The 17,722-nt window shown below is 51.6% G+C and overlaps 1 protein-coding gene across 1 annotated transcript in view; it reads left to right on the plus strand.

Moving 5' to 3' along the window:
- The window catches only part of LOC134749035 (DENN domain-containing protein Crag), a 59,558-nt gene extending 41,837 nt beyond the window's left edge, over positions 1-17,721 (plus strand). Inside the window, exons 28-35 of the mRNA XM_063683929.1 lie at positions 954-1,177; positions 1,904-2,028; positions 2,414-2,587; positions 3,608-3,698; positions 5,812-5,985; positions 7,746-7,914; positions 15,333-15,449; positions 15,865-17,721. Of these exons, the coding sequence (XP_063539999.1) occupies positions 954-1,177; positions 1,904-2,028; positions 2,414-2,587; positions 3,608-3,698; positions 5,812-5,985; positions 7,746-7,914; positions 15,333-15,449; positions 15,865-16,054 (1,264 nt within the window). The 3' untranslated portion in view covers positions 16,055-17,721. The remainder of the gene's footprint in view (positions 1-953; positions 1,178-1,903; positions 2,029-2,413; positions 2,588-3,607; positions 3,699-5,811; positions 5,986-7,745; positions 7,915-15,332; positions 15,450-15,864) is intronic.
- The last annotated feature ends 1 nt before the right edge of the window (position 17,722 follows it).

The raw sequence follows: 17,722 nt of genomic DNA on the forward strand, positions 1-17,722 counted from the left end.
CAACTCGTGTCGATTTATTTATCGCCACTTGTTTCGAATTTCCTCTTTTCCGCACTTGTATCGTAAATAACTATTCCTATCACAGTTAAGTAATTTTAAAATTATATTATGCGTAAATTAATGAAAGAGTCGGCACGCTTGGTTTCAATACAAATCGTGATATTTGCGTCATCTAGCGTATATATTACATCTGTGGCATGATCTTTACAATGCTTTCTAATGAAAGATAACGCCCTAATGACACCTGAAAATGATTCGGTTGCGTTTTTATTTCAAACAGAAAGTTCGATCTATAATAATAATGCAGTAAAGGAGTATTTTGAGCAATGAAATAAATGTATAACTTACTAGAATCAGTAAGCGGATTTTGATGGTTTTTTTATCATTTGGAGTTTTCATAAGACCAATCCTCGCAAAATAAACGGAGAAGAATGTAGTGTTTTTTTACTAATTAATGTTTTTAATTTCCACAAATAAACGTCGCGTACAATCTGCACTTACATAATTTACCACAGTTTTATGACCGATTTAGATAAAGATAGTTTTATTATTCAAGTAGGCATGTAACAATGCGCTTATGAACGTCAAATAAAGCTACACCGGCTCCAACCTTACACCTCTGCCTGGAGAAGATTTAAATCCCCTCTCAATTGGAGGAGTGACGGGCAACAAACTCAGCGGGATACATCTTTTCAAAACATTACATCTAAAATTACATTCATTACGAGTAAATAAGACAAAATACAATTTAAATTACTATAGAATTCATGCAATGGGGTTTGCCGGTCGAAATATTTAGCAGATGGCGCCAGCATAGCTTGCCCTGTCAATCCCTAGAAGTGTCAAATTTTTGTTTTTTAATGCCCTGGATGCCAGCCCGTTAAGCCAAATCTCATAGAAAAAGGGGCAAGCTATGATGGTAGGTACTTTTCATGCCCATTTTACATTTTCAGTCCCACAAGCATAGCGGGCAAGAAATCCAACGAGCTCCTACAAAGCGGACTCTCCAGCCTAAAGTCAGCCGCTACGAGTATGGCCAAGAAGTTCGATGAAATGAAAGAAGTAATATCCGCAAACTCGACACCAGTGAAGGGGGCCATTGGAAACGCTACCAGCGCGCTAACGAGTTTCATGGAGGACGACTCTACAGATGGCTCGTCGGAAATGAATCCGGATGGTAATTTTATAGTTTATATGGCCCCACTACTACTAAAGCTGCATATCATTGTCCAACCGTGTCGTGGCGGCTTGGAACCGTTTACCGGATAGTATTGTGACTTCGGTCAATGTGTTTAAAAACAGATTGAACAAGTGGCTTTTAAACAACAAGTTAGACTGATGTTACTTATAGTGATGTGATGACTTTACAAACTTTGAACTAAGTATATAATACTGGACACTATCTCGCCTATAACTATATAATAATAATAATATAAAGTTAGGTGACATAAAGATAGGCATGTTCCCCTCTATTTTAATTACCCCAAATTTTAACCTAAGTAGTTTTAAAGTTTTGAACAAACTGATTTTCAGATGTTGTATGCGGACTTTTTTGGTTTTCAAAATGTTTGGAAAAAGTAGCTAGGTGTGTTTTTTTAGTTATAGATCGTCAATACTTTGAAAAAATCTCGTATCTGACACTGCTACTCAAAGATGAAGGGCAGTAACTGTATGCATCCCACACGTAGATACCACATTTTTCTTTTGATCGACAGAACAAGATACTGGTTTTTTTAAGTAGTGCCGAGATGGCTTCATAAGTTGCTACATTGACAACTACTTAAGTTCCTTAGTTGGTAGCACAAAACGCAGTTTATTTTATTTTAATGATAGTTGAATGGAACACATGAAAAAAACCATTCACTTGTGTTTTTTTTATATTAATATTTCAATTCCCTTACAGAATGGACAGGCGGCATGCATTTCAGGAGAGCTTCGAGCGACGCTGAACTAGCGTGTGCTATGGAGCGCGGCTCTTTAGCCACCCTGCTGTCGCATTTACCGGACAACCTATATCCACAACAAGCGGTAAGCCTTTTTATTAGTCTCCCTTTCTCATTTGGCCTCTGCCAGGAATTTCCACCTCCAAGAAACCTGACCCCTTGCACAAAAATATAAATAATTGGGCGGTTAGGCCTCGCCGCAGCTACCTGTATATACCGGGTAGTGTATATTTTCCTGTATCATGAATAATATTAATACTTAACTGTTCGCAGGACAACCCAAACTCATCGCCCTCAGTAACAGCCCACATGTGCTCCTGCTCACAATGCCACCAATGCTACGCGTTGCTATACGACGAGGACATCATGGCGGGCTGGGCGGCCGACGACTCCAACCTCAACACGCGCTGCACCGCCTGCGGTCGCCACACCGTGCCGCTGCTGTCCGTGCAGGTACCACACGAGCGTAGACAAACTCATCGCCCACAGTAACAGCCCACATGTGCTCCTGCTCACAATGCCACCAATGCTACGCGTTGCTATACGACGAGGACATCATGGCGGGCTGGGCGGCCGACGACTCCAACCTCAACACGCGCTGCACCGCCTGCGGTCGCCACACCGTGCCGCTGCTGTCCGTGCAGGTACCACACGAGCGTAGACAAACTCATCGCCCACAGTAACAGCCCACATGTGCTCCTGCTCACAATGCCACCAATGCTACGCGTTGCTATACGACGAGGACATCATGGCGGGCTGGGCGGCCGACGACTCCAACCTCAACACGCGCTGCACCGCCTGCGGTCGCCACACCGTGCCGCTGCTGTCCGTGCAGGTACCACACGAGCGTAGACAAACTCATCGCCCACAGTAACAGCCCACATGTGCTCCTGCTCACAATGCCACCAATGCTACGCGTTGCTATACGACGAGGACATCATGGCGGGCTGGGCGGCCGACGACTCCAACCTCAACACGCGCTGCACCGCCTGCGGTCGCCACACCGTGCCGCTGCTGTCCGTGCAGGTACCACACGAGCGTAGACAAACTCATCGCCCACAGTAACAGCCCACATGTGCTCCTGCTCACAATGCCACCAATGCTACGCGTTGCTATACGACGAGGACATCATGGCGGGCTGGGCGGCCGACGACTCCAACCTCAACACGCGCTGCACCGCCTGCGGTCGCCACACCGTGCCGCTGCTGTCCGTGCAGGTACCACACGAGCGTAGACAAACTCATCGCCCACAGTAACAGCCCACATGTGCTCCTGCTCACAATGCCACCAATGCTACGCGTTGCTATACGACGAGGACATCATGGCGGGCTGGGCGGCCGACGACTCCAACCTCAACACACGAGACGATAAGGATTTTAGGCCGGGAGGGGTTACCAGACACTAAAAGCTTGTTCAATTTAATTTTTTCCACATTTTAACGTATGTATGTGGTGGTCTAAAATCGTGGAATCAAACCTAGATCGTGCATCGTGGCGTGCAAAAAATACAGTTCTCGAAAAAAATGCAAAAAAATTGCTCAGAACCCTTATCAAACACGGAAGAAAGGTTAGGAAAATCAATTCACCATCCCATCAAAACTACTTATTCACATTTATAATAATCATAACGTACTTGTGTCGTATCAATTTTATATTTTTTTGCAGATATTGCGTGTGGGTCAGACGCAAACGGAAACTGTCAGCGTGCCTTATTTAAATCCATTGGTGCTAAGGAAGGAATTCGAATCTATATTAGGTAAGTAAGTGCAAGTTTATAAATTATGTTATCGAAAATGTTTTTGAAGCAGATAATGAATATCCATACTAATATTATAAATGCGAAAGTGTGTCTGTCTGTCTGTTACCCCTTCACGCTTAAACCGCTGAACCGATTTAGTTGAAATTTGGCATAGAGGTAGTTTGAGTCCCGGGGAAGGACATAGGGGGCATTTCACGTCAAGCGGGCAGCAAAAAAATTGTCAGGTTCTGGATTTTGTTCATAGTTGGATTAATTGGACCTATATGTGAACAAAAAAAATTGGCATCATTACTTTTTTAATATATTGCTTCGTTAAAAATTTATACGCATTTGAAAAAACTACAAAATTTGAGGAACGGATTTTTTAAAAATTATTATTGCAATTCTTTCAATGGTTTTAATTATAACTAAATAGTGATTATTTGAGAATATTAGTTGATTTCTTTGAAAATTTATAAAAAAAGTTTTTTTTATCTTTTTTTCATATAACAAACCGAAAGTTAGTATTAAATATCTTTTTTTTTCCAACTTCGCATTTTTTTATATTTTTTATTTTTACACAATAATGTAGCTTATGGTGTACTAATGTCCTATAAAAAAATTTATAATGGCATCTCGATTGGTTTTGAAGGTTCATGAAGTAATTCGAAAGTACTGCGCGACGCTCCGTACTGAGCGGTAGTTCTATGTGGCAGTCTTTAATGGCCAATTACGGGTTTTTTTACTTTTGCGTAACGGAATTAAAGCAATAAACAATATTTCATCGGTTAAGATGTATAAAAGCAAATCATGTCTTATTCAATCGTGCCTTGTAGCGCTATCACTGATCAACCATATCTTGGAACTGAAAACAAAACGCTAGAGGTAACTTAATAACTATAGCTAGGTTTAGGCGGGGTATGTCACATGCTTAAGATGTCACTTTTGAGTTAGGTCACGTTCTGAGGACGTCACTTTCTGTACGTCACATTCTGAGTTCGTCACATTCTGAGTACGTCACTTTCTGAGAACACCACTTTCTGAGGCCCTCGCTTTCTGAGTTCGTCACTTTCTGAGTACGTCACTTTTATAGCAAAGTAATATTTAAGCGTATACCTGCATTAACAATGGATACCAGCAATCATATTAGCTGTACGGCATAAAAACGGCCGTATGCCGTACAGCTGTTATGATTGCTGGTATCTATTGTTCATGCAGGTATACGCTTTAATCTTACTATGCTATAAAAGTGACGTACTCAGAAAGCGAGGGCTTCAGAAAGTGGCGTAATTGGCCATTAAAGACTGCCACATAGAACTACCGCTCAGTACGGAGCGTCGCGCAGTACTTTCGAATTACTTCATGAACCTTCAAAACCAATCGAGATGCCATTATAAAAATTTTTATAGGACATTAGTACACCATAAGCTACATTATTGTGTAAAAATAAAAAATAAAAAAAAATGCGAAGTTGGAAAAAAAAAGATATTTAATACTAACTTCCGGTTTGTTATATGATAAAAAGATAAAAAAAACTTTTTTTATAAATTTTCAAAGAAATCAACTTATATTCTCAAATAATCACTATTTAGTTATAATTAAATCCATTGAAAGAATTGCAATAATAATTTTTTAAAAATCCGTTCCTCAAATTTTGTAGTTTTTTCAAATGCGTATAAATTTTTAACGAAGCAATATATTAAAAAAGTAATGATGCCAAATTTTTTAGTTCACATATAGGTCCAATTAATCCAACTATGAACAAAATCCAGAACCTGACAATTTTTTTGCTGCCCGCTTGACGTGAAATGCCCCATAGGATAGTTTTTATGTCGGAAATCAGCCCTAAAGAGAGTGAAAAGCTCGGCTCCGTTCGGCTCAGCATTGCTCCGAGCAATTATTAGGGTTGGCACAGCTTGATGTCTCTTTGGGTGCACGACCACAGATAAGATAATGACTTGAATTTTGACAACCCTAAATAGCCGAAGGAATAGTGCCATTTATCAGAAAAGGACAGCATGATTTGACCCTCAATCGCTGTCAAACTTTGGGTTTGTAGGAAGTGTTCTTTCTGTACGGTAGTACTATTATATATTCTGTGTCACCAGCTTAAAAGTTACTTGTTAAACAGGTAGAGAAGGCGACTCTTGTCTTCTGGAGAGAGAGTTCGTGGAATCGCACCCGATAGTGTACTGGAACCTGGTGTGGTACCTGGAGCGCGCCAACATCGAGAGCCATCTGCCGGACCTGCTGTGTGCCGACTACGCTGCCATGTACCAGGACGATGTTCCTGACGAAAACAACGGTGAGTGGGCCTTGATCGAAGTGTACATATATAGCGATTCTGTGCATTGGATGGTCTGTCAAATGGCTTAAACTGGAAACTGAAACTACCTAGATATGGTCATTTTGCGCCAAAATATAGGGGGGCTCCTGTATTGCCATCCATAGTTCACCCACACTCCATGTAAGTACGTATTATGTACTGGAACCTAAGTGTCACGAATGTGGTACCTTAAGCGCGCAAACATCGAGAGCCATTATCTGGACCTACTTTGCGCTAACTACCCTGCCTTGTACCAGGAGGATGTTCCTGGTGAAAACAACGGTGAGTGGGCGTTGTGAGACTGTGTGATCGAAGTGAATTCAGAGATTGTGTAAATTGGAGGATCTGCCATCATGTGACCTTCGATTTTGTACTGAAACCAGCGGCGGCTGGTGATTCTATATTATGGGTGTTCACTATCACAGTAAAAAACTACACATTGAATTAACCGACACAAAATACGGTCATTGAACTCTCTTATAGAATTTCGCTATTACGAATATCTTGACGACCGATAGACGCTAACTGCAGTTCATTTTACAAATGGATTCTAGGTTGTGAATGTTGTTTTCAAATTTTATGGAAATATGTGCTAAATTGTTAACACATCGGTTTCGGTCCAAGCAAACTCACCGCACAGCCGTCGCCCGGCCCGCCCGCGCCCGCTCCAAACAAGACATATACTTAGGTACATACATGTACTTAGGTAGGTAACACGATAAACTAAAACACCTAGTTACTTTTATCACAGCGACATAACACAACCACGGTGTTTTTTCATATTGATCTTATTTAATGACATATAAGTTTTTGTTTTTGACGAACATTGTTACGAAAGTTCAAGGTTTTCCTTTTATATTGAACTCGAGTCGATTTTGTAAACTTTTTTCACATTCTCCCGTTAAATTCATTTATTTTAAACACCTCACAACAAACAAATTATGTGCACTTACTGCTTAAACTCTTGGTTAATTATTTATAATAAAAAAATGCCAAAATTCCATTCACGCGCGTACTTTAAAATTGACTACTAACTAAGGTCTGTTTACAAACAAGTGACAATATGGCGCACACAATGCGCGCGCATTCGACGAGAGGGCGCAAGGTCAAACGGGCTACGGAGCGCCGCTCCAATTTTACCTCTTTCTTCATAGAAAATCTTCTGTTTCACGTGCGGAACTGTAGCGAAACTTCTCTTTCGCTCTCATTGAATTTCCTATTGATTTTATGTACTAAATCTTTTTCATAGGAGCGCAATCCAAAGCGCTCCGCTTCGCGCGTTACCTATGATTCCTATGAAATTATAGGAGTAGGCCGAGTAGTATAGGCCGTCTATAAACTTATAATGAATAAAGGTAATTATTTAATTGGTATTGACTTTTGTACGATAGATCTTAAAGAGTAATATATTAATTAGGCACTATAATTTTATGGGAGTGCACTGCACAAGCGCTCCTTAGAGGAAGCCGCGCCTGACTGAAACTTCATAGTCCAATCCAAACTTGTTTCTATTAATGGCTGTTAGCTATCAGTGGGGCAGAATGCAGCTAAGTGTCATATCAGTTTCCCGCTAAAGCTAATATATTTGTCATACAGGGTGCCAAGTAGTATGCAGCTGGGACTTGATGCGGCTGCACGGCGAGGCGGGCACGGCGCTGTACCGCGCGTGGCGCTCCAAGCGCGCGCAGCAGCAGCGCTCGCGCGCGCTGCAGGCGTTGCTGCTCACCGACACCGCGCAGGCCAACGCGTGAGTACAGGGTGTCTAGTAGTATGCAGCTGGGACTTGATGCGGCTGCACGGCGAGGCGGGAACGGCGCTGTACCGCGCGTGGCGCTCCAAGCGCGCGCAGCAGCAGCGCTCGCGCGCGCTGCAGGCGTTGCTGCTCACCGACACCGCGCAGGCCAACGCGTGAGTACAGGGTGCCAAGTAGTATGCAGCTGGGACTTGATGCGGCTGCACGGCGAGGCGGGCACGGCGCTGTACCGCGCGTGGCGCTCCAAGCGCGCGCAGCAGCAGCGCTCGCGCGCGCTGCAGGCGTTGCTGCTCACCGACACCGCGCAGGCCAACGCGTGAGTACAGGGTGTCTAGTAGTATGCAGCTGGGACTTGATGCGGCTGCACGGCGAGGCGGGCACGGCGCTGTACCGCGCGTGGCGCTCCAAGCGCGCGCAGCAGCAGCGCTCGCGCGCGCTGCAGGCGTTGCTGCTCACCGACACCGCGCAGGCCAACGCGTGAGTACAGGGTGTCTAGTAGTATGCAGCTGGGACTTGATGCGGCTGCACGGCGAGGCGGGCACGGCGCTGTACCGCGCGTGGCGCTCCAAGCGCGCGCAGCAGCAGCGCTCGCGCGCGCTGCAGGCGTTGCTGCTCACCGACACCGCGCAGGCCAACGCGTGAGTACAGGGTGTCTAGTAGTATGCAGCTGGGACTTGATGCGGCTGCACGGCGAGGCGGGCACGGCGCTGTACCGCGCGTGGCGCTCCAAGCGCGCGCAGCAGCAGCGCTCGCGCGCGCTGCAGGCGTTGCTGCTCACCGACACCGCGCAGGCCAACGCGTGAGTACAGGGTGTCTAGTAGTATGCAGCTGGGACTTGATGCGGCTGCACGGCGAGGCGGGCACGGCGCTGTACCGCGCGTGGCGCTCCAAGCGCGCGCAGCAGCAGCGCTCGCGCGCGCTGCAGGCGTTGCTGCTCACCGACACCGCGCAGGCCAACGCGTGAGTACAGGGTGTCTAGTAGTATGCAGCTGGGACTTGATGCGGCTGCACGGCGAGGCGGGCACGGCGCTGTACCGCGCGTGGCGCTCCAAGCGCGCGCAGCAGCAGCGCTCGCGCGCGCTGCAGGCGTTGCTGCTCACCGACACCGCGCAGGCCAACGCGTGAGTACAGGGTGTCTAGTAGTATGCAGCTGGGACTTGATGCGGCTGCACGGCGAGGCGGGCACGGCGCTGTACCGCGCGTGGCGCTCCAAGCGCGCGCAGCAGCAGCGCTCGCGCGCGCTGCAGGCGTTGCTGCTCACCGACACCGCGCAGGCCAACGCGTGAGTACAGGGTGTCTAGTAGTATGCAGCTGGGACTTGATGCGGCTGCACGGCGAGGCGGGCACGGCGCTGTACCGCGCGTGGCGCTCCAAGCGCGCGCAGCAGCAGCGCTCGCGCGCGCTGCAGGCGTTGCTGCTCACCGACACCGCGCAGGCCAACGCGTGAGTACAGGGTGTCTAGTAGTATGCAGCTGGGACTTGATGCGGCTGCACGGCGAGGCGGGCACGGCGCTGTACCGCGCGTGGCGCTCCAAGCGCGCGCAGCAGCAGCGCTCGCGCGCGCTGCAGGCGTTGCTGCTCACCGACACCGCGCAGGCCAACGCGTGAGTACAGGGTGTCTAGTAGTATGCAGCTGGGACTTGATGCGGCTGCACGGCGAGGCGGGCACGGCGCTGTACCGCGCGTGGCGCTCCAAGCGCGCGCAGCAGCAGCGCTCGCGCGCGCTGCAGGCGTTGCTGCTCACCGACACCGCGCAGGCCAACGCGTGAGTACAGGGTGTCTAGTAGTATGCAGCTGGGACTTGATGCGGCTGCACGGCGAGGCGGGCACGGCGCTGTACCGCGCGTGGCGCTCCAAGCGCGCGCAGCAGCAGCGCTCGCGCGCGCTGCAGGCGTTGCTGCTCACCGACACCGCGCAGGCCAACGCGTGAGTACAGGGTGTCTAGTAGTATGCAGCTGGGACTTGATGCGGCTGCACGGCGAGGCGGGCACGGCGCTGTACCGCGCGTGGCGCTCCAAGCGCGCGCAGCAGCAGCGCTCGCGCGCGCTGCAGGCGTTGCTGCTCACCGACACCGCGCAGGCCAACGCGTGAGTACAGGGTGTCTAGTAGTATGCAGCTGGGACTTGATGCGGCTGCACGGCGAGGCGGGCACGGCGCTGTACCGCGCGTGGCGCTCCAAGCGCGCGCAGCAGCAGCGCTCGCGCGCGCTGCAGGCGTTGCTGCTCACCGACACCGCGCAGGCCAACGCGTGAGTACAGGGTGTCTAGTAGTATGCAGCTGGGACTTGATGCGGCTGCACGGCGAGGCGGGCACGGCGCTGTACCGCGCGTGGCGCTCCAAGCGCGCGCAGCAGCAGCGCTCGCGCGCGCTGCAGGCGTTGCTGCTCACCGACACCGCGCAGGCCAACGCGTGAGTACAGGGTGTCTAGTAGTATGCAGCTGGGACTTGATGCGGCTGCACGGCGAGGCGGGCACGGCGCTGTACCGCGCGTGGCGCTCCAAGCGCGCGCAGCAGCAGCGCTCGCGCGCGCTGCAGGCGTTGCTGCTCACCGACACCGCGCAGGCCAACGCGTGAGTACAGGGTGTCTAGTAGTATGCAGCTGGGACTTGATGCGGCTGCACGGCGAGGCGGGCACGGCGCTGTACCGCGCGTGGCGCTCCAAGCGCGCGCAGCAGCAGCGCTCGCGCGCGCTGCAGGCGTTGCTGCTCACCGACACCGCGCAGGCCAACGCGTGAGTACAGGGTGTCTAGTAGTATGCAGCTGGGACTTGATGCGGCTGCACGGCGAGGCGGGCACGGCGCTGTACCGCGCGTGGCGCTCCAAGCGCGCGCAGCAGCAGCGCTCGCGCGCGCTGCAGGCGTTGCTGCTCACCGACACCGCGCAGGCCAACGCGTGAGTACAGGGTGTCTAGTAGTATGCAGCTGGGACTTGATGCGGCTGCACGGCGAGGCGGGCACGGCGCTGTACCGCGCGTGGCGCTCCAAGCGCGCGCAGCAGCAGCGCTCGCGCGCGCTGCAGGCGTTGCTGCTCACCGACACCGCGCAGGCCAACGCGTGAGTACAGGGTGTCTAGTAGTATGCAGCTGGGACTTGATGCGGCTGCACGGCGAGGCGGGCACGGCGCTGTACCGCGCGTGGCGCTCCAAGCGCGCGCAGCAGCAGCGCTCGCGCGCGCTGCAGGCGTTGCTGCTCACCGACACCGCGCAGGCCAACGCGTGAGTACAGGGTGTCTAGTAGTATGCAGCTGGGACTTGATGCGGCTGCACGGCGAGGCGGGCACGGCGCTGTACCGCGCGTGGCGCTCCAAGCGCGCGCAGCAGCAGCGCTCGCGCGCGCTGCAGGCGTTGCTGCTCACCGACACCGCGCAGGCCAACGCGTGAGTACAGGGTGTCTAGTAGTATGCAGCTGGGACTTGATGCGGCTGCACGGCGAGGCGGGCACGGCGCTGTACCGCGCGTGGCGCTCCAAGCGCGCGCAGCAGCAGCGCTCGCGCGCGCTGCAGGCGTTGCTGCTCACCGACACCGCGCAGGCCAACGCGTGAGTACAGGGTGTCTAGTAGTATGCAGCTGGGACTTGATGCGGCTGCACGGCGAGGCGGGCACGGCGCTGTACCGCGCGTGGCGCTCCAAGCGCGCGCAGCAGCAGCGCTCGCGCGCGCTGCAGGCGTTGCTGCTCACCGACACCGCGCAGGCCAACGCGTGAGTACAGGGTGTCTAGTAGTATGCAGCTGGGACTTGATGCGGCTGCACGGCGAGGCGGGCACGGCGCTGTACCGCGCGTGGCGCTCCAAGCGCGCGCAGCAGCAGCGCTCGCGCGCGCTGCAGGCGTTGCTGCTCACCGACACCGCGCAGGCCAACGCGTGAGTACAGGGTGTCTAGTAGTATGCAGCTGGGACTTGATGCGGCTGCACGGCGAGGCGGGCACGGCGCTGTACCGCGCGTGGCGCTCCAAGCGCGCGCAGCAGCAGCGCTCGCGCGCGCTGCAGGCGTTGCTGCTCACCGACACCGCGCAGGCCAACGCGTGAGTACAGGGTGTCTAGTAGTATGCAGCTGGGACTTGATGCGGCTGCACGGCGAGGCGGGCACGGCGCTGTACCGCGCGTGGCGCTCCAAGCGCGCGCAGCAGCAGCGCTCGCGCGCGCTGCAGGCGTTGCTGCTCACCGACACCGCGCAGGCCAACGCGTGAGTACAGGGTGTCTAGTAGTATGCAGCTGGGACTTGATGCGGCTGCACGGCGAGGCGGGCACGGCGCTGTACCGCGCGTGGCGCTCCAAGCGCGCGCAGCAGCAGCGCTCGCGCGCGCTGCAGGCGTTGCTGCTCACCGACACCGCGCAGGCCAACGCGTGAGTACAGGGTGTCTAGTAGTATGCAGCTGGGACTTGATGCGGCTGCACGGCGAGGCGGGCACGGCGCTGTACCGCGCGTGGCGCTCCAAGCGCGCGCAGCAGCAGCGCTCGCGCGCGCTGCAGGCGTTGCTGCTCACCGACACCGCGCAGGCCAACGCGTGAGTACAGGGTGTCTAGTAGTATGCAGCTGGGACTTGATGCGGCTGCACGGCGAGGCGGGCACGGCGCTGTACCGCGCGTGGCGCTCCAAGCGCGCGCAGCAGCAGCGCTCGCGCGCGCTGCAGGCGTTGCTGCTCACCGACACCGCGCAGGCCAACGCGTGAGTACAGGGTGTCTAGTAGTATGCAGCTGGGACTTGATGCGGCTGCACGGCGAGGCGGGCACGGCGCTGTACCGCGCGTGGCGCTCCAAGCGCGCGCAGCAGCAGCGCTCGCGCGCGCTGCAGGCGTTGCTGCTCACCGACACCGCGCAGGCCAACGCGTGAGTACAGGGTGTCTAGTAGTATGCAGCTGGGACTTGATGCGGCTGCACGGCGAGGCGGGCACGGCGCTGTACCGCGCGTGGCGCTCCAAGCGCGCGCAGCAGCAGCGCTCGCGCGCGCTGCAGGCGTTGCTGCTCACCGACACCGCGCAGGCCAACGCGTGAGTACAGGGTGTCTAGTAGTATGCAGCTGGGACTTGATGCGGCTGCACGGCGAGGCGGGCACGGCGCTGTACCGCGCGTGGCGCTCCAAGCGCGCGCAGTAGCAGCGCTCGCGCGCGCTGCAGGCGTTGCTGCTCACCGACACCGCGCAGGCCAACGCGTGAGTACAGGGTGTCTAGTAGTATGCAGCTGGGACTTGATGCGGCTGCACGGCGAGGCGGGCACGGCGCTGTACCGCGCGTGGCGCTCCAAGCGCGCGCAGCAGCAGCGCTCGCGCGCGCTGCAGGCGTTGCTGCTCACCGACACCGCGCAGGCCAACGCGTGAGTACAGGGTGTCTAGTAGTATGCAGCTGGGACTTGATGCGGCTGCACGGCGAGGCGGGCACGGCGCTGTACCGCGCGTGGCGCTCCAAGCGCGCGCAGCAGCAGCGCTCGCGCGCGCTGCAGGCGTTGCTGCTCACCGACACCGCGCAGGCCAACGCGTGAGTACAGGGTGTCTAGTAGTATGCAGCTGGGACTTGATGCGGCTGCACGGCGAGGCGGGCACGGCGCTGTACCGCGCGTGGCGCTCCAAGCGCGCGCAGCAGCAGCGCTCGCGCGCGCTGCAGGCGTTGCTGCTCACCGACACCGCGCAGGCCAACGCGTGAGTACAGGGTGTCTAGTAGTATGCAGCTGGGACTTGATGCGGCTGCACGGCGAGGCGGGCACGGCGCTGTACCGCGCGTGGCGCTCCAAGCGCGCGCAGCAGCAGCGCTCGCGCGCGCTGCAGGCGTTGCTGCTCACCGACACCGCGCAGGCCAACGCGTGAGTACAGGGTGTCTAGTAGTATGCAGCTGGGACTTGATGCGGCTGCACGGCGAGGCGGGCACGGCGCTGTACCGCGCGTGGCGCTCCAAGCGCGCGCAGCAGCAGCGCTCGCGCGCGCTGCAGGCGTTGCTGCTCACCGACACCGCGCAGGCCAACGCGTGAGTACAGGGTGTCTAGTAGTATGCAGCTGGGACTTGATGCGGCTGCACGGCGAGGCGGGCACGGCGCTGTACCGCGCGTGGCGCTCCAAGCGCGCGCAGCAGCAGCGCTCGCGCGCGCTGCAGGCGTTGCTGCTCACCGACACCGCGCAGGCCAACGCGTGAGTACAGGGTGTCTAGTAGTATGCAGCTGGGACTTGATGCGGCTGCACGGCGAGGCGGGCACGGCGCTGTACCGCGCGTGGCGCTCCAAGCGCGCGCAGCAGCAGCGCTCGCGCGCGCTGCAGGCGTTGCTGCTCACCGACACCGCGCAGGCCAACGCGTGAGTACAGGGTGTCTAGTAGTATGCAGCTGGGACTTGATGCGGCTGCACGGCGAGGCGGGCACGGCGCTGTACCGCGCGTGGCGCTCCAAGCGCGCGCAGCAGCAGCGCTCGCGCGCGCTGCAGGCGTTGCTGCTCACCGACACCGCGCAGGCCAACGCGTGAGTACAGGGTGTCTTCTAGTATATGGGACTTAGGGTCGGCACCAGTGTTTATCATCGTTGAGAAGTTCGCTAATTTTATTGCATGGAAAGTTTCATAGTAAACCGCCGCGGCGCGCCGGGTGACGTTGATCAGTCTGTTGAGAAGTGCGAACGGTGCAACTGACACTAAGGTCGGCTGCACGATGAGGCGTAAATAACTGCGGACGTTTTTCTATTTAAAAATCAGATAGAGCTATAAAGAGTAGGTGATTTTGCGTTAAAAAAAATCTTCTGCTTTTTCCTAATCGGGACACGATACCGAATATGCGGATCGAATCTTAAACGAATCCCCACTAACTATTTTTTCAAGAAATGAGGGCTAACGCGTATGAATTCGCCGCTAGGGGCGCTAGTGTAGATGGTGGTCTTTTCCATAGTTCGAAATGTCAGATGTCACTTGTCACTTCTTGTGGAGCACCGAGCACCTCAGTCTTTTGGACCACCATCAACAGAGGCGCCAACTGGTGAGCACAAAAACGATAGCCCTCATTGTAGAAAATTATTGAGGGCGCCACTTCCTACGTAACTGTCGCGTTATTGACGTAAAATGCTGAAATATGGCAACAATTTAGTAGGTATGGAAATTTTTTAGTTCCATTTTATTTTGTATCGCACTATATTGTCTATCGTTTAGATATGGATTTGATGATGGGAACTTGTGAAATATGGGACTACTTACGGGAATAACGGGATAACATTGAAATTACGTGCTACCAAAACTATAAGTATATGAACATCGAAAGTATAGACACATGTCAACAGAAGACATAATCATCCTACATGCAGTATGCATACATCCCAAAAATCGCGATGTCACGACGACGATAAGCAGATGTAGCTTTTCTGCTGACACGATGTGTTTTAAGGCATTTTCCCTCTAGGGCCCATTAATTTTTTCCACCCTATATAGGATTACCGTTAACATAGTTTTACTTTATCAGGAACTATCGCGGTAACCGAAGCCAATAATTGTAAATACAATACGACGAAACGTGCCGAGAAAAGATAGGCACTGCCTTTTGCCCTTTGTCTCGTCTTAGCGGGGGCACGGCCGTGCCCCCAAATCTATCAAGCTAAACAGGAATTTATTCCAACAGGGTGGTGCTGGTGGTTCTGGACGGGTTGCTGAGCAACGACTTAATCGACGCACTGCGGCGGCTCGCTGCGTGGCGAGAGAACACCGCTGGCAACAAGCGATACCATTCATTCTTCAGGTAATTAAGAACAACATAATGTAAATGGTGTAAAATTAATTCGTTGTATGCATTTTTTTCGAATTAAAAGTGAGACTGTTAGTAACTTGGTGTTGGGAAGCTTGTGACGGCTTGTGTCCACAAGTAGAGATGCTGATGCGGTGAGATAAATGCGATAGATGCGTAGCACTCCAATAAAAGAATGTTTTAATTGTTGACATGACTGGTACTGACATTTTATATGAGTGACTGACTATTCATGACGATGGATGTAAGCTGCTTGTAGCGACACTATCAGGGCCAAATAGAATATTGTCTGGCTTTGTCATTGATAGACGTCTCGAAATTGACTTCTGAGCGTCGGACAAATATAGTTTAAATAAGGTAAAAATAAAAACAGCCTGCTAGTGTTAATTCATTTCAATGCTTCCTACAGAGACATATTGTTCCTCGCGATGGCCGCGCTCGGCGAGAACAACATCGACCTAATCGCGTTCCAGCGCGAATATTCGCGCGCGATCACACAGCTCGGCGGCTCGCTGCGTCCACACGACTACCCGCCCACGCCTACCGCCGTCTGCTGCCGGCATTACTTCCGGCGCCTGCGGCTCGCGCAGGAGGACTGACCGAGGGCGCTGCGCGGCCGAGCCGAGCGAGGCCTGTTGTAAACATGAGTGCTCACAACGGTCAAAGATTCATTGATTACCGAACCAAACTGATGACTGAGGTTATAAAACTTCTCATTTACACGTGGCATGGTTATAGCGAGAGTGAAAGTGATCCAGTATGAGACTCTTTCAGATGTGTAAAGTCAGACATATTCGTGCTTGACAGCGGATGTAGATGGCGCTGTACGAGTTCATGAGTAAGTGTGATTGTCAAAAGTTAAACAATTCAGTTGCCGCAAAACCTACGTATGTACGAAGGCAAGGGCCTTACAGCGCCAATTTCTTATACTCAAGGACATGATTTGATCAAAATCAATGAATCTTTGCATTAGTCAAATATACATGCACTAAAATAAATAAGTGTAATGATATTTTTGACTGTACGAAAGCTCATGTACGTTGACATCGAATAAAAGAGGTTGGTAAAACACGACATCCGTCCTTTTCTCGCTTCCTTATTTGCATAAGGATGTTTCAGTGTTAAAGTGTGTCGTGTACTTTAATATAAAACTACTTTCAATACATGTGACGTGTCCAGAAGAAAATGGCAATGTGTTTCCGAGTATGGCGAAAGAATAGACAATAAGTCCTGCTTGTATGCACCTAAATGTATGAGGCATGACGATGATTGATTGTAAAATCTTCAGAACATTATTTAAAATGAAAAATGACGACAGCGACATCTATGTATAAGCGCGATAAATTGTGCACATAGATTATCCGGCTAGATATAGAGAGAGATAGATATACCTATAGTTTTTGGCCGTACTCATAGTCTTTCCTATCAAGAGAGACGCAGCCACACAACACAGTTACAAACCAAGAATAGTTTTGATGACATCTAAAATAAAATAAATAATAAACGCAATTCATAATTATATTATCATACATGAGAATATTTTGTATTCTATTAAAATGCATCTGAGCTATCTTCACATTGAGTTTTCAAATTAAATTAAATCACTAAATTATCTTCCTTTCTACCCCGCTGTATCCGGGTAAAAAGTTCAAAATCACATCACAACCGCATGTCGTCTAAACTAAAACGACCTTTCAGGTTGCATATCTGTTAGTGTTAGAAATGTGGGTGCTACGGACAAGGTGATTCGGATAGCCATACTGAAATAAAATTGTACATATTGATAAAACTTCGCATTCGTGATTGCTGACGACTGTGTTACAGTTGAAATAGATTGAAGTTGATCAATCAATATTTAATGATATTTGACAAAATATTTATTAATAGGAGTATTGTTTCTGCAGAGGAACTCACTTGATTCTGTCTCCGCTTTTTTATATGTATAGTTCAAGTAGATATATTGCTTTTGAGTGATTCCAATAAACAGTTAAATTCGTAAACGAATTGTACGTAAGTATTATTATATGTATTCTAGTCGCATTATTTGTCACCAACTAGAAAGTTTTGGATGTTATCTTTAACCTTGTTTGCACTGTCGTTTTGTATGCATTGTTTTAAATTATATGCACAGTGGATGAGAACTAGAGAATCTATTGTAACAATATTAATTTTGTAGGTAAAATATTAGGTTATTTCTCGCCTTAGACGTTCCATAGTGTGACCTAGTGTAACGCGCCTTAACACTCGTTTTTGCGTTAAGGGGCCCA

The sequence above is a fragment of the Cydia strobilella genome, chromosome 17 (genome assembly GCF_947568885.1).
Source record: "Cydia strobilella chromosome 17, ilCydStro3.1, whole genome shotgun sequence".
In the NCBI taxonomy this organism is placed as follows: domain Eukaryota; kingdom Metazoa; phylum Arthropoda; class Insecta; order Lepidoptera; family Tortricidae; genus Cydia; species Cydia strobilella.